The sequence below is a fragment of the Leguminivora glycinivorella genome, chromosome 21 (assembly GCF_023078275.1).
Source record: "Leguminivora glycinivorella isolate SPB_JAAS2020 chromosome 21, LegGlyc_1.1, whole genome shotgun sequence".
In the NCBI taxonomy this organism is placed as follows: Eukaryota; Metazoa; Arthropoda; class Insecta; order Lepidoptera; family Tortricidae; genus Leguminivora; species Leguminivora glycinivorella.
Window position 1 is genome coordinate 3,798,057 of NC_062991.1, and position 26,829 is coordinate 3,824,885.

General features: G+C 40.0%; 1 protein-coding gene across 1 annotated transcript; it reads left to right on the forward strand.

Moving 5' to 3' along the window:
• The first annotated feature begins 559 nt into the window (after positions 1 to 559).
• LOC125237512 (facilitated trehalose transporter Tret1-like) lies at positions 560 to 25,401 on the forward strand. Its single transcript, XM_048144634.1, has 3 exons — positions 560 to 705; positions 21,489 to 21,624; positions 23,896 to 25,401. The coding sequence occupies exons 1-3, from the start codon at positions 667 to 669 to the stop codon at positions 25,224 to 25,226; spliced, it is 1,506 nt and encodes a 501-aa protein (XP_048000591.1). The 5' UTR covers positions 560 to 666; the 3' UTR covers positions 25,227 to 25,401.
• Positions 25,402 to 26,829: the final 1,428 nt, after the last annotated feature.

The window sequence follows — 26,829 nt, forward strand, 5'->3', positions numbered from 1 at the left end:
TATGGACCTTTCGCTTCCTCGGGACTCAAAATCAAATATCAACTTTGCTCTCTCGTTGCACAAATAACTAGGCTTCGGCCCAGCAACGTGTCAAGTCAATGTCAATGCAACGTGTCATGTCCCACGGCGGTTGTCCAGTAAAATCATACTAATGTCAGGTAAACTGAAATAAATACCATAAACTAGAGAAAATGCGATCAAGCCCACTGGTGGCGAAGCCGGGAATCGATCCCAGATCTCCAGCTATCGCGGCTGACACCACCCCGACCGCCGAGGTACCCGTCTAAATCTCTGGTGTATGTTATCTCTGAAGGCTAGGCGCCTTTGACCTTTTGTAAAGTAGTGTTACTACTTAAAAAAAATCAAAAAAATATTTAATAAAAATAATAATTTGTTCCCAACATTAATGTCAGGTGCATAATTCGATGACTAGGTACGCGCTCTTTAAAACGCTTCATGCGTTGTCTACGCATACGCACCTACTCTGTGGCGCAAATGAACACTACAGAAGCTAGCTACATATTTTTGTATTGGCATAAGTCCAGTTATAGTTCTTCATCGTTAGCCACTCACGTGAACTCGTCTTTATCTATTTGAGATATTGATAAATTTAAGATATAATGTAGTCGTTTGTGTTTGATTTGAGAAGTGTGTGGTTTGGCAGAGATGGAGAAATCGGGATTTATAACGCCGTTTAAGAAGCAGGTTTGACTTTGGGCTTTTACTGATTAAAATTATATTTTGGCGTCTTACTATGTGTTAAATGTTAATGTATTTTTGGTTGTAAATAAAAACATAGTCTACAAATATTTTCTTTATTCAGTCAAGTTATTTTGTAATACCAGCCAATGTAATAATGGTACGTTTTTGAACAAATAAATAATTTCGTTTTTTTTTTTTTGATAAATGAATTGATTGATAAATTCGTCATGCACTTTTTCAGCTCACTGTACAATCGTTGAGATAGATATATAGGGACTTGTATAAATATTGTAAATATGTAATTGATCATCATCACATTCATCTATAAAAAAAATATATATACCTATGTATATCATTTATTTCAGACCTTGAGCCCATATTAAAATACAACACATAGGTAACACAAATTAAACTAATATGAAATGTAAAATTAAATTAAATTAGTAGAAAAATGAAAACAAAATAAATGAAAAATAAATTAAAATGTCTACTGAATACACAGTTATATATCTATAATTTCATTTATTTCTCCTGTGTGGTTAGGGGTTAAGAGATTCACCACCCTCTTTCCTCCGTGGGTGTCGTAGAAATCGACTGCAGGATAAGGGTTCAATTGTGGTGTGGGCGATGGGGTAGCAACCTATCGCTGCAACATCACGCTTTTTTTTCTTTCAACCCCTTAACCGCCAAGAGTGGCGCTGAAACTTAGAGTTTCATATGCTCTGCCTACCCCATTTGGGAATACAGGCGTGAGTTTATATATGCATGTTAAATTGTTTGCTCGTATGACAAGCCACACCCAGCTAGAATATTTCTGAAGAGGCATCCAAGGATTATTAAATCAATTAAAACGGTTGTCGTGATCAAGAACGATATACGCCGGGACTGACAGACATACAAAAAAGTGTACCCCTGAAATCCGCTGTTTCGTAGCCTGGAAGTGGAAAAAAAACATATTTTCAATAATATTTTTAAGTGTTTTTAATTTATCATTTAGCTAGAAAGGCGTTCGTATCGGAATAATAGGCTACTAGACTCTTATCGAATTTAGCACAAGAAATGATTGTTTCCTGTAGTATTTGACATAAGAAACCAAAGAAATAAATTTTGGGCATTAAAAGTGTATGGTGGCTACGTATTTTCGATTAAAAATGTGTGTAATATTTTTTTTTACTTTAGCCATCGAAAACGCTGTCAGACATGTAGTGTAGTGGCCTATTTATAATTACTTAGGATTGTATTTGAAATATTGACATGTAATTTATTTTTCCCCTCACCAGCTCGGAAACACGTGTTTTGTCCTTTATAACCAGCGGGTAAAAACGCATTTTATCCACTAGTGGGTAAAGTAATTTGACCTTGAATAAAGTCAAATTAACTGCTTTAAAATTGATAAAAGTAGGTGAATCTAGTAATAAAGATGATTTACCACCTGTGGAACTACTGGAAGCAGTATTAAACGCATTTTTAGCGTTGTAGTTTCCTCGCTGTAGTGAGGGGAAAAGTTTTGTGTTACACTCGGGTGCAAATGTATTTTACTTCTCGTGTGTAAAAAAACTCGCAAGTTCAGGATTCTATTCTCGAACCACTCGCTTCGCTCGTGGTTCAACTTTAGAATCCTTTCACTTGCTCGTTTTTCAATTCCACACTCGGCGTTAAAATACAACTTTGCCCCCTTGTATAACAAATAACTATAATATTACCAATACAATTCTGCTTGCACACTTTTTATTTTAAGAACAAACGACATATTTCTTTATTTTAATGTCATGATCTCACTTCAGTTCACATTTTTAAAAACATAAATTTGTAGCGCTCATCATACCCTTATGATGGTATTTAATAGGTCGCGCTAACAAAATGGAGGTGAGCGTTTTCCAAATTAAATCCCGAATATCGAATTTCACCAGATCTTAACGTGTTTGGGCTCATTCTTCTCAGAATCACGAGCTGATTCGATCCCGACGATAAAAAAATGTGTCCCAAATTTTCCATACAAAATTCGAGTTTCCAATACGTCACGATCGTAGTAAGTTCATACTAAAATCGTGACGTAAAAGGAAAAACGAATTAAGACACATTTTTTTATCATCGTGATCGAACCAGCTCGTGATTCTAAGAAGAATGAGCCTAAACACGTAAACGGACCAAGATAAAAGCGGGCGCAGCGGCAGAAAGTGCCGAAATTTTGAAACGTAATAAATACAAAAGTCTTGGCAAAGAATACCTTTTTGTACCCTTTGGTGTAGAAACTCTAGGTCCATGGGGCCCCAGCGCGAACAAGCTGTTCACAGAAATCGCAAAGCGTCTGGTTGAGGTAACTGGTGACCGAAGAGCTGGCGACTTCCTCGCTCAACGTATCAGCATTGCGATACAGCGAGGAAATGTCGCCAGTATCCTTGGTACAATGCCTCAAGGGCCTATTTTAGACATTAGCTAGCTTTTAAGTTTAGTCTTAGTTTGTTATATAATTATGTAAATATGTTCATGTAAATAAAGATTTAACTAATAATTTGGAAAACGCCCAGGTACGATTCTTAGTACGAAGATTGTCAATCCTTTATAAATCGTCCATGGCCGTGATGATAGCATAGGCACATGACTATTGAATGTAACACTATCTTGGTGAGTGATCAGTGTAAAGTATTACAGTATTACATAAAAATAAAAATAAAAATTACAGCAGCAGTTCTCAAAAAGTTTGTACAGTCAAGTGCAAAAATAAGTATCGAAAAAATCGACTCATAAATATGGTACTACGCTCTTATTACATAGGTGCTATGGGACATACCTATTTTTGAGTAAGATGTGTACACCCATATTTTTATATTTGACTGTACATCCACGTGAGCAAATTTTAAGTGATCCTATTTTGTTACTAACATTTAGTATAATATAAGTCGACTTTCGTAAGAGAGGTACAGGATAATTGTTATTAAGAAAATATAGATACTAGAGAATCTTAATGACGAAACAAAACTTACTAAAATCTTAATTAATCAAAAAAATGTTGGTAAAAAAATAGGAAAAATAAAAACAAATTTAAGTTTTTCCTTGATGTTTTTTCAAATTTTTGAGAACTGCTAATTACCGTAAAAATGTCAAACTGTATTTGTTTGTAATTTGTTTAGCGCCACTTACAGATCGTTTCAAGGTTTCCGTGACCACGGCCAGTGCAGCTTGGCCGAAACGTCAGTAAAAAGATAAAATATACAATATTAGCTTTTTCCCACGGCATCGCCCGCGTACTAATCTAATCTTGTTTAACCATACAAACTTCGGATCCCCATTTCACCTCCTTACGAGCCACAAGGTGAATTTTGAAAAATCCTTTCTTAGTACTCCTCTACACCTACGTGCCAAATTTGAAATCTCTGGACTAGGACCAGCGGTTTCGGCTGTGCGTTGATATGTCAGTCAGTCAGTCAGTTACTTCTTTTATTAAATTTAATAACCAAATAATCAAAAATAACCATACAAAAACTAAATTATCCAAGCGCACGTCAGTGCGCAGGCTTAAAGATATTAACTAAGTATAATAGTTAAAAATAAACTTAAAATAAATAAAAATAATAATAGGTAACAGGTGGTATTTAACACATATTATGTTTAATAATTGTGGTAAGCTAAATTTTATAGAAAATCAGTTTAGGTACGTATAAGGAAAGTTAAAACAAAAAAAAACTGATTAAAAAACAAGATAAGATTTGTAAATTAAAAAAAAAAAAATACTAATTTACAAATGTCTCGAAGTGTGTGTACTGTGTGTAGAGTATTTTTAAATTTCAAAATTTACCTACTTTGACCTTTATTTTTTTAAATAGGTATGATAAATCCAAACATGAGCAAATGCACTGAAATCAGTGTAAAAATAGCAAGTTTCTTGATGATCCACATAGTTAAATATAATTTGAAGTGGCATTACAACATATTACCAAGGATCATATAATAAGGGACTGACAAATCCCATACAGCAAAGCGTACCCCTGAAATGTATGGGCCTTTTAGGCTTAAAACTAGATGCCGCTGTTCGCAGAAAGTGGCCAAAATCATATTTTTCCGAAATATTTTTGCGTGTTATTTTTTATAAGAACAAATGACATGCTTCTTTATTTTAATATCATAATATCACGTCAATCATTAAAAAAAAAAATTAGGCATTATCAGTGTAGTTATGATAGTACTTAATAGGTGGCGCTAAAAAAATGACGTACGATTCTTAGTATGGAGACTGTAAATCCTATATAAAAAATAATAATTACTTAGAGGCGAGGCGAGCGTCAGACTTTGACTCCCATTTTGACCTTTGTTGCTTTAGAAGTAAGAATAGGTTATCGATTAAACCCGTGGTGATGTCATGAATATATGACAATTAATTGTAACTGATATCAAATTGTGGAAGCACGTGACAATATGACATAGTAAGTATGTGTAACAAATGTAACCCATGTTCCTCAGTCGTGGATGTTTTCTGTGTAGGTATGTGTATTTATCTAATGTGTAGTTATGGTGGATAATCTTGGCCACCACGGCCTTTCATGCAACCGAAGTGCTGGGAGAATTCCTCGCCACGCCAGCCTCAACGATGTCATCCGGAGGGCCCTTGTTAGTGCAAAAGTGCCGGCCGTCCTCGAACCCAATGGACTGGCCAGGGTTGACGGCAAGAGGCCTGACGGAATGACGCTGGTGCCTTGGAGTATGGGTCGGCCGCTTGTCTGGGATGCTACTTGTGTAGATACCCTGGCGCCGTCCCATGTTCCAGGCACCAAAGTTGGTGCTGGGGCGGCTGCACCATTGGCTGAAGACCTCAAGCGTCGCAAGTATGTCACCCTCGGCAGTAGTTACATATTTGCGGCGTTTGGGGTCGAAACCATGGGGCCGTGGGGGCCAAGTGCGCGTTGCCTCTACAAGGAGCTATCTAAGCGCCTTATAGACGCTTCTGGTGACCAGAGGGCTGGTCAATACCTTGCTCAGCGGATCAGCATTTCTATCCAGCGGGGCAATGCGGCCAGCCTTCTGGGCACCTTACCCAACGAGCAAGACCTGGGCCAAATATTTTATTTATAAGTTTTAATGTAAGTTTTAATTTAAGTGTTTATTATATTATTTTTATGTTGTTTATAAATAAATGAATATTATTTATCTATATAAGTATGTATATCGTCGCCTAGCACCCATAGTACAAGCTTTGCTTAGTTTGGGGCTAGGTTGATCTGTGTAAGGTGTCCCCCTATATTTATTTATTTTATAATCTTTTTTTTTATAACTTTCTTTTATAACCTTTTTCAAAATATGTACTGACGTGATACCATGATATATGTCATTTATTCTTATAAAATAAAAACACGCAGAAATATTTAGAAAATGTATGATTTTTGCCACTTCCGGGCTGCGAAACAGCGCCATCTAGTTATATCCGTAAAAGGCCCATACATTTCAGGGGTACACTTTTTTGTATGGGCTTTGTCAGTCCCGGTATGTATCGTCCTTGGTATGTATATATTTTTTGAATAAGAATAAGAAAACATTTATTGCCACACAAATAAAAATTTAACATTTACACAAAAATAATAAAAAATAAAATAAACAATTAGCATGCATGTCAAAAGGAACGGGCTCAGCATGTTATGCTGCGCAGCCATTTTATTACAAATTGACGGCGCAACGCTGATTTTCAGTCCGTCCCCTTTTCTGAACCTCATTAACAACTATGCTTCAACTATGCGGTGTAGGTATGTATTTAACACGAACAGTATTTATGCTGAAATACGTACTTTTACATAATAGGCAATTTTCGTAATTTACATGAAGCAGAATAAAAAAAAATGAAGGAGAGAAAAATAAATTTTAATTTTGTATAAGAGAATATTGTACTTATCATGTTTTTAATCAGGCAATAATAAAATGAGCAGAAAAAAAACGTTTAAAGCATGTAGCACATACACCATTTTATGTAACTATATTCTCAGTGGCAACTTGGTAGTTTAATAAAAGTATTGTTGGCATAATGGAATAAGAGAAAAGTTGTGGAGCGAGAATTAAATACGATTTTTTTTCTCGATACATAAACCGAACAATTACTGACCCTGATATTATTCGTACATTTTAGAACGACGGCCTAGCCAAAGTGCCTACACCATACTATCCATCCATACTAATATCACAGTATAAAGCAGTAATAACTCTTCTTACAAACTTCACGCCGCGCGGTGTGTCGAAAAACTACCCTCGCATGCAGCGAAAACATGCGAAAGGGATGAATTGGGTTGGACAGTCGGGGCCGCGTTTGCGCGCTGTGTTGACGTGTGTGTGAAAATGACGTCAGTGCCGAGGACATTTCGTTACTGTAGTGTTTATGGATGTATGGAGAACAGTTCTAAAAATCCGGATATAACATTATTCACAATTCCTAGACTTCCAGAAAAGTAAGTGGTTGTTATACTTATATATTTGTAGTGTTAGGTAAAAGTGAGATTTAAAGCTATAATGGCGCATTAAAATCAATAAGGATTTACCTGTAACGACATTAATTACATTGCAACCAAATACTTGTTTTTTATTTAGGTAGATATCGAAAGTTTGGGACCAACTTAAATATTGTGGAACCATCTATTCAGTCATTTTATGAAAATACTATTTCGTCAGTATTTAAGAAAAAAACACGTACCTACTTGAATGGTACGTGGTAGAAAGTGCGTTTTTGTTTTAAATAATATCTAATTATAACATATAAATTACCACATCCGTGATGTAATGTAAAAAGCCCTCCCCGTAAATATCTAATTTTGCTCCCTTGTTACACAATCTAGTATTGCGCGTATGAGACTAATATACTATGAACAATATTTTTTTGTGTATTCAATATTGACTGGTGTGGTATTGTTATACTAATACTTACAGTTACCTAAGAGTACCTATTAGATAACAACTTACTTTGTACGAAGTTGATTGATTAACTTTATAGTAATTTTGTTCAACCCTGCGTGACCTTGCGCAGTAGAGACACACGCATCGACCTGCCGGAGATTAACTACTGAGTATTCTTTATACTGTGCTAATATTCTAAATGGGAAACTTGTGTGTGTCTGTTTGTTTGTCCGTCCTTTACGGCAAAACGGAGCGACGAATTGTCGTGATTTTTTTAAGTGGAGATAGTTGAAGGGATGCCGAGTGACATAGGCTACTTTTTGTCTCTTTCTAACGCGAGCGAAGCCGCGGACATCGTTGGCGCTACGTCGTCGCTGAGTTCGAAATTAATAGTTTTTAAAAAACACTATAAAACACGCTTTTATAAATGCACGTAAAAGCTAAAAATAAATTATGGATCGTTCAAGTTGTCTCTATTTGTTAGCTGAAGTTTAAAAACTATGTGCTTTTAATTATAATATTTGATTGTAAAAGCGTGGGGCGCTGGAACAGGAAAGACTTTTTGTATAACTTGCTGATAAATCAAATTATGCTATGTTACGGGAAGGAGGTTACACAGATTGACGCGCTAACTGGAGTTGCAGGATGACTAGTAGGTTCTACATTAAACAGTCAAATCAATTAAAAGTCAGTGTTCAAAGTAGGTACCAGTTTGTCGAACTCAGACAAAATATGCGCTAGTAGCGAGGAGAGTCGACAGTCACCGACACTTAGAACGCCGCTTTTTTCCGGTAATCAAAGTACAAAAGGGGAAAGTGTCTACAGTGACAGGATGCAGAGTTCTTGTTCGTGGACGAGATATCTTTGGTTCTCTTTGGTAACCCTTAGGCGGCATATGTAAACGTTATGTTCTTATGCAACTTCATTCGCCAGGAAGTTCGGATTAGTATTTGTTTACAAGAAAGTCTTTCCTGTTCCAGCGCCCCACGCTTTTACAATCAAATATTATAATTAAAAGCACATAGTTTTTAAACTTCAGCTAACAAATAGAGACAACTTGAACGATCCATAATTTATTTTTGGCTTTTACGTGCATTTATAAAAGCGTGTTTTATAGTGTTTTTTAAACTATTAATTTATTTTATACTTTTTAGTCATTAATAATGAAATACTTTTAACATTTATACATAAATTTATTTCAAGTAGGCGGATTCTACATGCCATTTGTGGCTTAACGTGTACTTATTGCTAATTGCTACTTAATAATAACTAGCGGCTACCTTCTTATTACGGTATTATCATAAAAATGTTTATACCTAGTAAGTTATCCGTAAAAGATAGACAATATAGACATGTGCCATCGCGGACTTTTTGAAGACATTAGAGGGACATACTTTCGCCATACATTGTTTTGAAGCTCTCAGCTAGTGGGATTTTGTTTGACTCGATTAGAAAATATTGTCACATTTCAACTAATTCAAACAAAATTTAAGTATTTCTTTTTTGCCGAGCCCCCCTTTATTTGCTCTTAAGGGTCACAGGAAAACCATTACCCAACTTATTTTAAATACAACGTTGATCTTTCTTTCATGCGGGGGGCTTCGCCCCACGAGCCCCCCTTTGTTTGCTCTTAAAGGTCACAAGAAGACGCTAACCCAACTTATTTTAAATACTACGTTGATCTTTCTTTTATGCGGGGGGCTTCGCCCCCCGAGCCCCCCTTTTCGTTACTCTTAAGGATCACAAGAAAACCCTAAACCAACTTATTTTAAATACAACGTTTATCTTTCTTTTATGCGGGGGCTTCGCCCCCCGAGCCCCCCTTTGTTTGCTCTTAAAGGTCACAAGAAAACGCTAACCCAACTTATCTTAAATACTACGTTAATCTTTCTTTCATGCGGGGGGCTTCGCCCCCCGAGCCCCCCTTTGTTTGCTCTTAAAGGTCACAAGAAAACGCTAACCCAACTTATTTAAATACTGCGTTGATCTTTCTTTCATGCGGGGGCTTCGCCCCCGAGCCCCCCTTTTCTTTGCTCTGAAAGGTCACAAGAAAACCCTAAATCAACTTATTTTAAATACAAAGTTGATCTTTCTTTCATGCGGGGGCTTCGCCCCCCGAGCCCCCCTTTGTTTGCTCTTAAAGGTCACAAGAAAACGCTAACCCAACTTATTTTAAATACAACGTTGATCTTTCTTTTATGCGGGGGGCTTCGCCCCCCGAGCCCCCCTTTGTTTGCTCTTAAAGGTCACAAGAAAACGCTAACCCAACTTATTTTAAATACTACGTTAATCTTTCTTTTATGCGGGGGCTTCGCCCCCGAGCCCCCTTTTCGTTACTCTTAAGGGTAACAAGAAAACCCTAACCCAACTTATTTTAAATACAACGTTTATCTTTCTTTTATGCGGGGGGCTTCGCCCCCCGAGCCCCCCTTTGTTTGCTCTTAAAGGTCACAAGAAAACGCTAACCCAACTTATCTTAAATACTTTTGTTTGCTCTTAAAGGTCACAAGAAAACGCTAACCCAACTTATTCTAAATACCTCTGATCTTTCTTTCATGCGGGGGCTTCGCCCCCCGAGCCCCCCTTTTCTTTACTCTTAAGGATCACAAGAAAACCTTAACCCAACTTATTTTAAATACAACGTTGATCTTTCTTTTATGCGGGGGGCTTCGCCCCCCGAGCCCCCCTTTGTTTGCTCTGAAAGGTCACAAGAAAACGCTAACCCAACTTATTTTAAATACTACGTTGATCTTTCTTTCATGCGGGGGCTTCGCCCCCGAGCCCCCTTTTCGTTACTCTTAAGGGTCACAAGAAAACCTAACCCAACTTATTTTAAATACAACGTTGATCTTTCTTTTATGCGGGGGCTTCGCCCCCGAGCCCCCCTTTGTTTACTCTGAAAGGTCACAAGAAAACCCTAAATCAACTTATTTTAAATACAAAGTTGATCTTTCTTTCGTGCTTCGCCCCCGAGCCCCCTTTGTTTGCTCTTAAAGGTCACAAGAAAACGCTAACCCAACTTATCTTAAATACTACGTTAATCTTTCTTTCATGCGGGGGCTTCGCCCCCGAGCCCCCTTTGTTTGCTCTTAAAGGTCACAAGAAAACGCTAACCCAACTTATTCTAAATACTGCGTTGATCTTTCTTTTATGCGGGGGCTTCGCCCCCGAGCCCCCTTTGTTTGCTCTGAAAGGTCACAAGAAAACCCTAAATCAACTTATTTTAAATACAAAGTTGATCTTTCTTTCGTGCGGGGGGCTTTGCCCCCCGAGCCCCCCTTTGTTTGCTCTTAAAGGTCACAAGAAAACGCTAACCCAACTTATTTTAAATACAACGTTGATCTTTCTTTTATGCGGGGGGCTTCGCCCCCCGAGCCCCCCTTTGTTTGCTCTTAAAGGTCACAAGAAAACGCTAACCCAACTTATTTTAAATACTACGTTGATCTTTCTTTTATGCGGGGGCTTCGCCCCCGAGCCCCCTTTTCGTTACTCTTAAGGGTCACAAGAAAACCCTAACCCAACTTATTTTAAATACAACGTTGATCTTTCTTTTATGCGGGGGCTTCGCCCCCGAGCCCCCCTTTGTTTGCTCTTAAAGGTCACAAGAAAACCTAACCCAACTTATTTTAAATACAAAGTTGATCTTTTTTCGTGCGGGGGGCTTGCTCCCCCTTTGTTTGCTCTTAAGGTCACAAGAAAACGCTAACCCAACTTATTCTAAATACTGCGTTGATCTTTCTTTCATGCGGGGGCTTCGCCCCCGAGCCCCCTTTTCTTTACTCTTAAGGATCACAAGAAAACCTTAACCCAACTTATTTTAAATACAACGTTGATCTTTCTTTTATGCGGGGGCTTCGCCCCCGAGCCCCCTTTGTTTGCTCTGAAAGGTCACAAGAAAACGCTAACCCAACTTATTTTAAATACTACGTTGATCTTTCTTTCATGCGGGGGCTTCGCCCCCGAGCCCCCTTTTCTTTACTCTTAAGGATCACAAGAAAACCTTAACCCAACTTATTTTAAATACAACGTTGATCTTTCTTTCATGCGGGGGCTTCGCCCCCGAGCCCCCCTTTGTTTACTCTGAAAGGTCACAAGAAAACCCTAAATCAACTTATTTTAAATACAAAGTTGATCTTTCTTTCGTGCGGGGGGCTTCGCCCCCGAGCCCCCTTTGTTTGCTCTTAAAGGTCACAAGAAAACGCTAACCCAACTTATTTTAAATACAACGTTGATCTTTCTTTTATGCGGGGGGCTTCGCCCCCCGAGCCCCCCTTTGTTTGCTCTTAAAGGTCACAAGAAAACGCTAACCCAACTTATTTTAAATACTACGTTAATCTTTCTTTTATGCGGGGGGCTTCGCCCCCGAGCCCCCTTTTCGTTACTCTTAAGGGTAACAAGAAAACCCTAACCCAACTTATTTTAAATACAACGTTTATCTTTCTTTTATGCGGGGGCTTCGCCCCCGAGCCCCCCTTGTTTGCTCTTAAAGTCACAAGAAAACGCTAACCCAACTTATCTTAAATACTTTTGTTTGCTCTTAAAGGTCACAAGAAAACGCTAACCCAACTTATTCTAAATACTACGTTGACCTTTCTTTCATGCGGGGGCTTCGCCCCCGAGCCCCCCTTTTCTTTACTCTTAAGGATCACAAGAAAACCTTAACCCAACTTATTTTAAATACAACGTTGATCTTTCTTTTATGCGGGGGGCTTCGCCCCCCGAGCCCCCCTTTGTTTGCTCTGAAAGGTCACAAGAAAACGCTAACCCAACTTATTTTAAATACTACGTTAATCTTTCTTTTATGCGGGGGCTTCGCCCCCGAGCCCCCTTTTCGTTACTCTTAAGGGTATCAAGAAAACCCTAACCTAACTTATTTTAAAAACAACGTTTATCTTTCTTTTAAGCGGGGGGCTTCGCCCCCGAGCCCCCCTTTGCTCTGAAAGGTCGCAAGAAAACGCTAACCCAACTTATTTTAAATACTACGTTAATCTTTCTTTTATGCGGGGGCTTCGCCCCCGAGCCCCCTTTTCGTTGCTCTTAAGGGTAACAAGAAAACCCTAACCCAACTTATTTTAAATACAACGTTTATCTTTCTTTTATGCGGGGGCTTCGCCCCCGAGCCCCCTTTGTTTGCTCTTAAAGGTCACAAGAAAACGCTAACCCAACTTATTCTAAATACTACGTTGATCTTTCTTTCATGCGGGGGGCTTCGCCCCCCGAGCCCCCCTTTGTTTGCTCTGAAAGGTCACAAGAAAACGCTAACCCAACTTATTTTAAATACTACGTTAATCATTCTTTTATGCGGGGGGCTTCGCCCCCCGAGCCCCCCTTTTTGTTACTCGTAAGGGTAACAAGAAAACCCTAACCCAACTTATTTTAAATACAACGTTTATCTTTCTTTTATGCGGGGCTTCGCCCCCGAGCCCCCTTTTGTTTGCTCTTAAAGGTCACAAGAAAACGCTAACCCAACTTATTTTAAATACTACGTTGATCTTTCTTTCATGCTTCCCCCTCGAGCCCCCCTTTTTCTTTTTTCTGTTCTTATCTTCCGGCACCATCATCAGGCCTTGAAACCTAATCGTAGTCATAGTTCATTACAAAACTTTTCTAAGAAGCCCAAAAACATCTATGATACGATGTTCCATCATGTAGTTCCAGTTCATATCTTCCGGCTCCATCATCAGACCTTGAAACCTAATCGTAGTCAAAGTTCATTACAAGACTTTTCTAAGAAGCCCAAACACAGCTATGATACGATGTTCCATCATGTAGTTCCAGTTCATATCTTCCGGCTCCATCATAAGACCTTGAAACCTAATCGTAGTCAAAGTTCATTACAAGACTTTTCTAAGAAGCCCAAAAACAGCTATGATACGATGTTCCATCATGTAGTTCCAGTTCATATCTTCCGGCTCCATCATCAGACCTTGAAACCTAATTGTAGTCAAAGTTCATTACAAGACTTTCCTAAGAAGCCCAAAAACAGCTATGATACGATGTTCCATCATGTAGTTCCAGTTCATATCTTCCGGCTCCATCATCAGACCTTGAAACCTAATCGTAGTCAAAGTTCATTACAAGACTTTTCTAAGAAACCCAAAAACAGCTATGATACGATGTTCCATCATGTAGTTCCAGTTCATATCTTTCGGCTTCATCATCAGACCTTGAAACCTAATTGTAGTCAAAGTTCATTACAAGACTTTTCTAAGAAACCCAAAAACGGCTATGATACGATGTTCCATCATGTAGTTCCAGTTCATATCTTCCGACTCCATCATCAGATCAGCTCAACAGTACCATATTATTGTATTGTCATCGGAACTACATATAGCTGCCAATTTTCATTACGCTACGACTCCTGGAAGATGGTTAAATTAGCTTCCTTAGATTCCATTACATACATAGTTACATACACGACGACCTAATAAAAGCGTGTTAAAAAAAAAAAAAAATTTAACTGTTTATTTCAGTCATTTTTTATAGCAAACAAAACTCTTAGGACCGGTTGCACCAATGAGAAGTTCCATAGAAGTCTGCTGAGTGACGATGATGTGTCTGTCAAATGTGGTTGATGCAACTGGCCCTTAATTGACCGCAGCGATAGCAAGGTCTACGTTTTATCTCGAAAAATTTGCTTTTGTATGTCCGGATGTCTCGCTCTACAGGTCGCAATTTTGAACTGATTCGCGTGAAATTTTGTGACCAGATTCTATGAGCCAATAAAATTTTTTTGTCGTCCCAGATTTTGGAAATTGCTCAAAATGACAAAGTCATGCTGCCTCGCGCCTTAACTAATAGCCTAATTGATATCAAAAAAGTTTTGTCTTTTATATACATGTAAATAGAGTCCTTTTTCAAAAATTCAGACCTTTTGGAACACGACTTTAGACGGTATATAAATATGTAAATTTATTCTTTAGAATAAGTATTATAATTTCGCCAGCCTACGTATGATTCGCTATGGCCTATGGCGCAGTAGTAAATCTTTTGCTTTGCAGTCACGAGATTCCGAGTTCCAATTTCCTGGGCGCCATATCATTTTGTATGGTTTTGATTTTTGTATTTTTGTTTTTGAATTTTAATATCATATCTTTAAGCTAGAGGAAAAAGACGGATCCCCTTTAAGTTCCGGTTAGGTTAATGTATGTTTTTTCATGTGTTCGCCTGAATTTCATACTATTTGAGTTGAATCATTTTTGACATGAGTAAACGTCTTCAAAAAGTAAGGGAATAAACCAAATGTATTAAAGAAATATATTTTTGAGTAAATAAATTGATTTATTTGAGCTCTAGAAAATACAATAAAATTCTTTCAGTCAAGTCATTGACTGCCATCTCTCGACAGTCGACTAAAACATTTAGAACCTCAGTTTTGACATTTTGATAGTCTTTACTTAATACAACTTATTATGACCTGATATGTATCAATCCTCAAATCCTAGATGGCGTTATTGTTACTACTGAAATAAATGCTTATTACTGTTCACAAAGAATCATGAGTCTCAATTCGCATTAAAATATTGCGAGGATATCAGAAATTGCCCATCCTTTCTCAGTACGAATGCCTAAAATGCGGGATGTCTATAAGATTTAGTTATTTTACATTTATCAAACGTCGTTGGTGCAAACAAACATTTTTCACACACGCTAAGCTAGCGTTTTTAACATGCTTTTATTAGGTCGTCGTGTATGTACTATGTAAAGGAATCTAAGGCAGCTAATTTAACCATCTTTCAGGAGTCGTAGCGTAATGAAAATTGACAGATGTATGTAGTTCTGATGACAACACAATAATATGGTACAGTTGAACTGATCTGATGATGGAGCCGGAAGATATGAACTGGAACTACATGATGGAACATAGTATCATAGCTGTTTTTGGGTTTCTTAGAAAAGTCTTGTAATGAACTTTGACTACGATTAGGTTTCAAGGTCTGATGATGGAACAGGAAGATATGTATGAACTGGAACTACTTGATGGAACATCGTATCATAGCTGTTTTTGGGTTTCTTAGAAAAGTCTTGTAATGAACTTTGACCACGATTAGGCTTCAAGGTCTGATGATGGAGCCGGAATATATGAACTGGAACTACATGATGAAGTTTATTACAAGACTTTTCTAAGAAACCCAAAAACACCTACGATACGAACTTTGACGACGTAATAGGTTTCAAGGTCTGATGATAGCCGGAAGCCGGAAGATATGAACTGGAACTACGTTATGGAACATCGTATCATACCTATTTTTGGGTTTCTTAAGGCGAAGCCCCCCGAAAAAAAGAAAGATCTACGTAGTGTTTAAAATAAGTTAGGTTGGGGTTTTTTTGTGTCCCTTAACAGCAAATAAAGGGGGGCTCGGGGGGCAAAGCCCCCCGTTAAAAGAAAGATAAAAGTAATATTTGAAATAAGTTGGGTTAGGGTTTTTTTGTGACCATTAAGAGCAAAAACGAGGGGGGTTCGGGGGGCGAAGCCCCCCGCATAGAAAAAAGATCAACGTAGTATTTAAAATATGTCGAGTTAGGGTTTTCCTGTGACCCCTAAGAGCAAATACAGGGGGGCTCGGGGGGCCAAGCCCCCCGCAAGAAATAAAGATAAACGTAGTATTTAAAATAAGTTGGGTTAGGGTATTCTTGTGACCCTTAGCAGCAAAGAAAGGGGGGCTCGGGGGGCGAAGCCCCCCGTAATAAAGAAAGATCAAAGTAGTATTTGAAATAAGTTGGGCTAGGGTTTTTTTGTGACCCTTAAGAGCAAAAACGAGGGGGATTCGGGGGGCGAAGCCCCCCGCATAAAAGAAAGATCAACGTAGTATTTAAAATATGTCGGGTTAGGGTTTTCCTGTGACCCTTAAAAGCAAATACAGGGGGCTCGGGGGCGAAGCCCCCCGTAAAAAGAAACATCAGAGTAGTATTTGAAATAAGTTGGGTTAGGGTTTTTTTGTGACACTTAAGAGCAAAAACGAGGGGGGCTCGGGGGGCGAAGCCCCCCGCCAAAGATAAACTAACTCAGTACCTATTTTAAATAAGTTAGCTTAGGATTTTCTTGCGACCCTTAAGACTATAAGTAAGGGGGGGGGGGCTCGGGGCGAAAGCCCCCGCAAAATAGTATGACCAATGAAGTGTCTAAACTAAATTAGGTCAGGGTCTTTTTTGTGACCCTTAAGAGCGAAAATAGGCAGCCTGCTTCCCGGGCTAGCGTTGACACGCTTACAAAACTAAAGTTGATGGGGGCTTCCCCCACCGAGCCCCCCGCCAAAAAGGTAGACCAACGTACCTATTTCAAATAAGTTAGGTTAGGATTTTCTTGCGACCCTTAAGACCACAAATAGGCAGCCCACGTCGCGGACTATTGTCGACACGCTTACAAAACAAAACCAAAATGGGGAATTTCGGGGCGAAAAAAGCGTAGTATTCATAATAAGTTGGGTTATTTATTTCTTATGACCCTTAAGAGCGAAAATAGACAGCCCACTTCGCGGGCTAGCGTCGATACGCTTACAAAACAAACATTGATAACAAAACTAAAATGTGGGATGAAAGGCGAAGCATCCACAAGGGGGCCAGCAATGCTAGCATGATAGCTCCGCAGTTTTTTATTAATTTTGTTAAATGCAGTAATTGTCATAAAAGGGTTTGAGTTCAGTGCCTATAGCGTACGAGATTTTTAAGACGCAAAAGCTACGCCAATGATCTTGTAGATAAAAATGTATACAGTAGAAAATCTAATCGACAATCGCCTATATTTTGATTTAAATTTGAGACATTTAATATGAATGATGTGATTGTAAAGATATCGATAAAACGTCAATGTCGATAAATTTGGTTACAGCGATAAACTTGACTTATGTAATACTTGTGTCTCTTGACCTTGAAGTTACTAAGATATTTAGACATATTTACTAGGTGGCAAATTAATATTTATTGAAATAAAACAGATAAGTATTTTTCAGTTTCTGTAAGTGCGAATTGCGATTATACGGATACGCTTTTTAACCCCCGACACAAAAACGACGGCTGTCTGTCTGTCTGTCTGTCCGTCTGTCTGTCTGTCCTAGGGTATGCAAAAACCGGTTAACTTAAAAAACCGGTTAATAACCGAGACTTTTCCTTCAAAACCGGTTAACCGGTTATTAACCGGTTTTGAAGATTTTTAGTAAATGGCCGTACTACGCAATAATTACCATTACCTTTAAGAATTCTGACGTTGATGATGGCGTAGCAGGTATTACTTGCACGATGAAGATCATTTTTATCCAGTTTTTGGAAATTTGGTAAATGCGGAAATTGCTAAACAAGGCTTGTGTGGTTTGAATGTGATTCGTCAGTTGCGTTTTCTAGGCATGTCACGAAGGTCTACAGCTCCCAGAGCCCCTAGTAATACAAGCAATTGATGTAAGAAAACCAAGATCTCCATTTTACCTTTCTTTTAAAAAATATAGTTTGAAATATACGGTAGACTCCGGTTACAACGACGCTCAAGGGACCGCTGATATTACGTCGTACTAACCGGATGTCGTGGACAGCATGCATGGCTATAACGGGTGCGTTCAGAACGACGCCAACAGCAGCATTGGAGGTACTATTGGATCTCCCGCCGCTACATCTAGTGATACAGTCTGAGGCACTGAAATCGCTACACCGGCTGGCTTTAACAGGCCTCTGGAGCGATAGCATGCCGAAGACTAAACACACAAGCATGGAATACAACAATTCTATGGGAAGGCTGATGAGTATGGGCTGCGACAAAATGCAACCCAAATTCATCTTCCACAAAAACTTCAAAACCAAAGTCCACACCAGAGCCGAATGGAATGAGGGTCTAGAGGCACCCACCCCTGATGACAACACCATCATTTGGTATACAGATGGGTCCAAGATGGCATCTGGTACGGGAGCAGGCATTTATGCAAATGACTACAGTGATAGTATCAGCATGGGCAATTATGCCACGGTCTTCCAAACCGAGACATATGCAATAATTGCCTGTGTACATGAGAGTATAGTTAGACAAACCCAAGGTAAGAATATCTATATACTCAGCGACAGTCAAGCGGCACTCAAAGCCTTCACATCGCCCAGAGTTGACTCTAGACTGGTATTAAACGGCATCCAAGCTCTTAACAAGCTTGGAAGGCTAAACAAGGTGCAACTGGTATGGATACCGGGGCACGAAGGCTTCATTGGCAACGAAAATGCTGATGAACTTGCCAAGGCCGGATCTGAAGGCAACTTCATAGGTCCGGAACCTTTTGTGGGCCTTTCACAAGGAACCATTAAAACGGCTATGAAAGACCAAACAAAGGCCAATCACCAAAAATAGTGGGATGCCCTGGTGAGTCTGAAGCACTCAAAGCTCTTTATGCAGAAGGTAGATTCTGGATGGAGCAAAAAGCTAGGGAAGCTAGGCAAAAGACAACTCCAAATTATAACGGGGGTGTTCACAGGCCATTACGGAGTCAAAGGAATTCTGGCCAAGATGGGACACGCCGACAACACTGATTGTCGCATGTGTGGCGAAGAGGAAGAGACAGTCAGACATCTAATGTGTGAATGTCACGCCCTCGCCAGACAAAGAATGAAGAACTTTGGAGCAGGCTACCTGGCACCAAAGGACTTCAAAGAGCTACCCATGAGCCTCATCATCCGATACGTGGAGATGGTCGAGAAGCTCCTGAATAGCTGAAGGATCTTAGGATCGTAGGGGGTAATTGCACAAAAGATCCCGATGGGTCGAAGTGTATCCGTAAGGGCCCCCGCAGATTTAAGATAAGATAAGATAACCGGATGTCGTACAAAACGAATTTCATTTCTTTTAATTGAAAGTAATATCTACATCTCTATTAATAATTTCAATTTCAATCAATAGGTTTATTTACAGGGTATTATTATCATCATAGTATTAATACCTTATTTTATTGTGACTTGTTTAGTTAGAAAAGTCCTTTTTAGTATGCGTGCTTGCTCATCATTTGTAAGTAATGCTAGTTTATACGCAATCGAAAAATACAAATTGAGTTCTATTTAGCTTATAAGATTAGACCCGAGGCGAACAAATTGTTAAAATTTTAAAAGCAATACTCCAAAAAGTTACGTGGCCACAATGTAATCTTGCTACTTGTTGTAGGCAAGACAGGGGGCCCTGCTTGGGTGGAAGTAGCTTTGATTATTTTACAATTATTATTTGAATTAATTAATTTTCCAAAAAATTATTGAATGAACATAAATATTGAAGAATAAGGATCAAAAACTTGTGCGTTTTTATATCACGCTATTACGCTATCGTTGCTTGTATTCTGTACATGCGCGGATCCAGGGGGGGGTCATAGGGGTCATGACCCCCCTGGAGCCTAAGTTGGCCATACAAATAGACCACGTGACCCCCCAGGGGCCCCGGGTCTTTACCACGTGACCCCCCCCCCTGGGCATAAAGCTGGATCCGCGCTTGATTCTGTATATGTACGGTAAGCTCAAGAAGGCTTGTGTTGTGGGTACCTACTCGGACAACGACATATACACCGTGTTTTTATTGAATTCCGTTAACTTTAAGGGAAGATTCTTTAGTTCAAATGCAATGAATTTCTATAAGAAACTGGCGTCTTAACTCTTACGGTAATCGAATTATTAAAAAAAAAATACTGAAGACTTGTGGCATCCCTTACCATTTCCTAATGTTATTTGTTTTGACATGTGCCGTCAAACACTTGACAATGACTTTAATGTTATAATTAAGGTCCTCTCACACTAACTAATCCAGTTATTATGTATGGAAACGAAAAAATTTTTTTTTTCGAATTTAATAAAAAGCGATATACCTACAGGGTGGTTCCTGATCATGAACCTAACCGCGTCTCGAATTTAACGAAAAAAAAATTCACGATGTATAATATACAAATACTTATACATAGAAAATATCCATGACTCAGGAACTCTGTGCTCATCACACAAATAAATACCCTTACCGGGATTCGAACCCGCGACCGCGGCGTAGCAGGCAGGGTCACTACCGACTATACCGGTCCGGTCGTCATCGTCAGTGATGAAGTTCTTAACCCGTCACCACACCACTACACTTCCTTCTCATCATCCTCATCATCCTCTTTGCGTTATCCCGGCATTCGCCACGGCTTATGGGAGCCTGGGGTCAGCTTTGACAACTAATCCCAATATATGGCGTAGTCACTAGTTTTTACGAAAGCGACTTCCATCTGACCCTCCAACCCGAAGGGTAAACTAGACCTTATTGGAATTAGTCCGGTTTCCTTACGATGTTATCACAGAGAACCTCCTATAGAGTAGCATTCTTGTATATTTTAATCGCGATACGAGTCACCAGTGCCAGGGGTGCGAGGAGCGGGCGGGGAATGTGTTAAGCGCGCTGTGATTGGCCGTTTCAAGGACGACGGGCAGTCGCGCCCGATGAAAGGGACTGTCCCTCTACTGACGCGTAATTGGCCAATGTAAGTTGACCTATGCCGGCTCTGAATAAATTATAAATACGACTTTTATGTGGAATGTAATGACGTCTGTTTTTAAATTTGCAACTTCGTCGAACCATTTCACACTACAGGTGGACATCTTTAATACATCAAAATACCCTCAAAACTTCGAAAAACACGCGTCTACTTTCGGGTCTGTTACTTGGTCGCTACTGATCGGGCACGGCGAGCGCCCGCGCTTATATCAGTGCAAATAGTCCGGTTCGTCTTGTACGATGTTATCCTTCACTGAAAAGCGACTGGCAAATATCAAATTCCGAAAAACTCATTGGTGCGAGCCAAGGTTCGAACCCGCGACCATCGGTAAGTCGCAGGTACTTACCGCTAGGCTACCAGCGCTTCTTGCTAGGCTACCAGCGCTTCTTACTACACGTCCTTCTTTTTCTATGAAACCCTTTGTAATAGTAATCCCTTTGATTTCAGTGCTTCGTGACCCTTGGAGCATGCTTGAATATGGCAAGCCAGGGCATGACGGTGGGCTTCGCAGCCATCTTGCTCCCACAGCTGAGGAGACCAGACTCCATCATTCCCATTGACGCTTCATCAGGATCTTGGATAGGTGAGCGACTTTCAAATGTTATTCTTGTAACTTCTTCTTCTTTGTCGTATCCTCATGGCTGAGGGACGTGACGAATGTGGATACTCTTCACCAGTTGTCTCCACGCCACTCGATCCTGAGCTCGGTACATGCTGGCCTGCAAAGTGGTCTTTGTCACAGACGTTATTCTGTCTGCCCAACGTGTGCCCATGCTTACACTTCTTCGCTTCCTTGTCATGCGTCCCGTGAATTGTGAGCTTCACTAGACTATCTGGTGCGGTCCTGCTCAGATGATCAAAGAAACCGAGCACACGTTGGGTACAAATAGTGGAGAGCTGTGGAGTGGCTTGTAACTACAGCCTGGCAAAAAAGGATAGAAGATAATAGGGGGGGCGCCACCGTCTATATAGACCGTTTTGCAAGTGGCAACTATTTTGACAGATATTGACACTTTTCAATGAGAACAGTGTGCGTAGCCGAATGCACAAACGCTCACAAAACGCTCAGGATAATATCTCTTTCGTAGCTATCTACCTCTGTCGCTCTTGCGTATTGGCGCGACAGAGCCAGACATTTCTGCGGCGTTTCGGTGGCGTTTCGCGTCGCAGAACTGCCATTCGGCGACGGGGCCAGTTAAGTGTTGCTATGATAAAAAAAATAGTGGCATTTCTACTCTGTTTCTATTGATGCTTTATGATGAGCTTTTGTCAACAGCTGATAATTAGACGTATATTGACCGGGATATAGACCGTGATTACCTTTTTGATTTTTGTCGAGCTCCCAAAATTTCGACGCAGTTGCATCCGCAGTTGTTTTCGGTAATCATGATGCATGCAACTGCGTCGAAATATCGGGAGCTCGACAAAAATCAAAAAGGTAATCACGGTCTATATCCCGGTCAATATAAGTCTAATGAAAATAACTGTAAATCATTCAAAACTCTAACAGCTGATAATTATGTTAAGCCAAGTCCTCCCAAAATACGTTGTTTATGTTTATGTTCAATGCTATACCAGTACAAGAATCTGAAACGGCTCAAAATTTCGGAGTGTGACTTTACCCAAAGAAGGCCTCGTATAGTAACTAGTAAAGAAGCAGTCACCTACTTTTAATTTTCTTTTTGTTTCCCTCGATTAATTCCTGAATGCCGTGACAATAAGAAATGTGAAATCAATTTACGTAATAAAGCAATATACCTATAAGTACTAACAATTTTAAATGGATATTACCCGATATCCTGATAAGATTATCATCTTCAAAAGTTACTCATCATCATCAGGCCTTGTACATCTTTACAGAGGATTTAAGCAGCGTCTCTGATCTAGCGACAGCGCCGCTTGTGGCTATATAACCCGATTCGTGATCGGCATAACCTACTACATCTGTCACAAATAAAACTAGAATTAGTCTCCACATGAGCGCGATCCTTATTGTGCTTTTTTGCCCGTTTTCGGGCTAAGTTATGAAACGGACGTCATGGGTTTCACGACCTCTTAAAAAGTTACTATTAGCATTCTTAGGCCCACTTGCACCAACCACTTAACTCAGGGTTAGTGGGCTGTCATCTGTCAAATTTCATATAAAATGGTGGGTTAACCCTCCATTTTCGTTGGTGCAAGTGGCCCTTAAATGTAGTTGCTGGCATAGAGGAATAAGTAAGGGAAGAGTTGTAACTCAATACATCAGGAAATGCGAGTTATTTGTATAGGCATAGTTATAGAGACATCTAGCGACAATCACGCGTCAAATAGCGTGAATTCTCAGTACCACTACTCTATACTAGGTGACAACAGTATCTCGTCTGCCAAAAAAATAATATTAGAATAGTTTACAGCTTATATTACAAGCAGAAGGAATTGAAAATAGAATACTGATTAATACTATTGTAATATTAGCTACAAATTGGTGAGGATTTGACTCTTCGTTCGTCACGACATCTATTGAATAGAATAGAATATTTTTTATTCGAAAGCACACAGATAATAAACAATTTTACACTGACATAGAATAGAAATAAAGTGCCACGAAATGGCCTCACCTCAGCATATTGCTGGCGACTTCCAGCGCTGGTCTTCCGGTGAGACCATTAAGTGAGAAAAAAATATTGAGTAGCAGTAATTACGCTAGTTGACGCGTGATTGACGCGTAATTGTCGCTAGATGTCACTATAACTATGCCTACAAATAACTGGCATTTACTGATGTATATGGAGTTACAACTCTAATCTTCCCTTACTTATTCCTCTATGGTTGCTGGGGCATGTCATCTGATTCTCGGTTATCTTTATTCCAGCTTCAATATTGGGATTCGCGCTTGTCGCCGGCAACTTTATCGTCCCGACCGTCATGGCCAACTACGGCCGAAGAGCTGCCAACATCATCTCCATAGCCCCAATGCTCGCTGGCTGGTTCTGCATCATCTTCGCCACCAACCTCCCCACCCTCCTCGCTGCGAGGGTCCTCCAGGGCCTCTCTATGGGCATGAGCTCCTCTCTCGGACCTGTCATCATCGGCGAATACACCAGCCCCAAAAACAGAGGGCCTTTCTTGGCATCAATCTCTGTTACTATCGCTACTGGAGTCCTAATAGTTCATGCTATGGGATCCTTCATTAGCTGGCAAACAACCGCTTTAGTATGCGCTTCCATAGGATTCTTAGACTTACTTATAGTTATTTATTCTCCTGAGACACCCAGCTGGCTAGCAGATCAAGGGAGATATGATGAAAGCAGAAAAATATTCAGATGGCTCAGAGGAGATGGCGAAGAAGATGAACTACAAAGAATGATAGATAGTAGCATAATTATTAGAGAATCTAAAGCAGAAGTAAGCACATCAGAAACCTTCTTCCAAAAAATAAGAAGGGCTGTAGTGCATTTCAGAATAACGATTAGAAAAAGAGAGTTCTATAAACCTATTTTCATAATGATGCACATTTATACTATGGGGATGTGGTCAGGCGCTAATATCATGGCGGCTTACACTGTGGATATTTTTGAGGGCGTTGTAGGTTATGGATCGAATATTCCCTTACTAGTGATCACAATGGGCGTGCAGAGAATCATTTCAAACACGTGTGCTGTTTTTGTGATAAGGAAAGTAAAGAGAAGGACAATGTTATTAGTCACTGTTGCGATAAACGTGTGTGCGTTTCTGTCGATCGCGGCATATTCTTATGGAAAGCAACATGGAATGCTGCCTTTCGACCACCCTATGATTGGCATTGTCTTGATTAACATCCATATCTTTTCTATAGCTACAGGAACAGTGCCACTTCCTTTTATAATCGCTGGAGAATTATTCCCTCTTGAGTTTAGGAGTTTGGCCGGAGGCATCAGTGTTTTGTTTTTGTCAGCAAATTTGTTTCTCTCGATCAAGACTGCGCCTCTTCTCTTCTTGACCATCGGCATTCATGGAGCTTATGTTATGTACGCGTGTATAGTGACGTACTGTTTGGTGGTGGCTTGGTTCTTGCTCCCAGAAACAAAGGATAGGACTCTTCAGGATATAGAGGATGAGTTCCGAGGCAGACCACTGTCTCCTGAGGAAGTTAAATCGGTTCAGTCTTTGCATTCCCTGATGATGTACAAAACTGACCGTCGGTGTAGCCAACCTGTGATATAATTTTAGTTTTGCTTAAGTATTTATTGTGATAGTTGTAAGTAATTTATTTTTGTGGTAATAGAAAGTCTGGGACTCATATATGGTAGTTCATTGTTGAGTTGGTTTGAAAATAATGTTATTAGTTATGAATGAAAGTTTATGAAAGTGGTTTTGGAATAAAGCACTTGATAGAGAATATTGTGTTTAATGCTCATCATTAATTCATATTCTGACATAGGTACCTATTTATTTATCAGAACACTCAGTAGATTTGTTAGTGTAGAAAATAAATTGTTAGACAAGTTGTTTTGTCGGAATTTATTCCGAACTGTACATACTTGTATTCTTAAGTGAAGTAAAGATTAGATATATCTTTATTATTACTTATATAGCTGGACATCTTTTATTCGTGTAATCTTTACAATTAACTACATTAGATCTTTCGTCGCTGGACATCTTTGATGGTTTATTCGTTATAATCTTTACAATTAACTACATTAGATCTTAAATGTTTTCCTCACAAGCTGAAGTTGCGATGTTAACAACTTTCCGGATGTCTTCGCGTGCGTCAAGTTTTCCGTGGACGACATCTGTGAAGCGAAGAGAGTGTTGTGCGAGTCCCTTGCCGGCACCTATGTACCTCACCGAGGACATTAGTTCTGAAGGAGTCAAAGACCGGATCGGAGTTCATATCATCGTTCCGCTACGTGGATAACGCACGTTCGCAGCTTGTTTAAAATGTTCTTTAGCCCAGTTATCTCGCGACATTACCGAGTGCATGCATGTTGCTTATGCTCCAGCTCGGTCAGCTGTTTCAGATTGGCGATCATGGACCTAAACACTCGTGTAACGGAATGCTGACGCTGTAAAAAAGTGCTGCACGTGCCGCCGCCCCGCGCGCGCTCCCTCCGCGCGCGCGGGACGACTCCTATTTCGTCGAAATCACGGTGTCAGCGTGCATACGCTGACGTCACCGCCGGCCAGTCTACTGCAACTAGCCGGGTCAATGCACCAACTACAAAGGGATGTGAAGTACGGGCACCTGCCAAGGAAAATACTTCCCGCACCAATGTGGATGAAGAGGGATTCATATTGGTGGAAAAGAAGAGCAAGGCGCAGAGCGGCTCGCAAGACTATGTGTGGCTCTGCGGAACCGGTGAATTCTGGTCTACGGATTGCCACACCGAGTAGGGCGCTCTACGTGTCTCGCCTGCATTACTCCGCCATGGCTGACGAGGTGGTGGACTACGTTCGTCGGAAGACTGGCTACACGCTGAGGGTGCAACAGCTGCAGTCGCGTCACTACGTGCACTTCAGCTCGTTCGTTGTGCGCGTGCCGCGGCCGCTGCAGGACACCATCGCGAGCGCAGACTTCTGGCCGAAAGGTGTGGTTTTTCGGCGGTTCCGGGGCAACCTGCCAAATCCCACACCGGGGCAAACGACGCAACGGAGCCACGCTGTGACGTCATCGCCCAAATCAATTGTTTAATTTTATTTTTAATTTTGTTCTATTTATTTTTCAAAGATTCAAAGAAAGATTCAAAGATTCAAAGATTTATTTGTTCAACATAGGTAAGTTACAAGATGTTCAATAATTGTTTTCAGTATCACTATGTCGTGCCTA

Excerpts from the sequence above, each read along its gene's own strand:
- LOC125237512 (XM_048144634.1), top strand. The coding sequence starts at position 667 with ATGGAGAAATCGGGATTTATAACGCCGTTTAAGAAGCAG. Across the intron at positions 706-21,488 it reads TAACGCCGTTTAAGAAGCAG|TGCTTCGTGACCCTTGGAGC; the intron begins GTTTGACTTTGG and ends CTTTGATTTCAG. Across the intron at positions 21,625-23,895 it reads TTCATCAGGATCTTGGATAG|CTTCAATATTGGGATTCGCG; the intron begins GTGAGCGACTTT and ends TCTTTATTCCAG.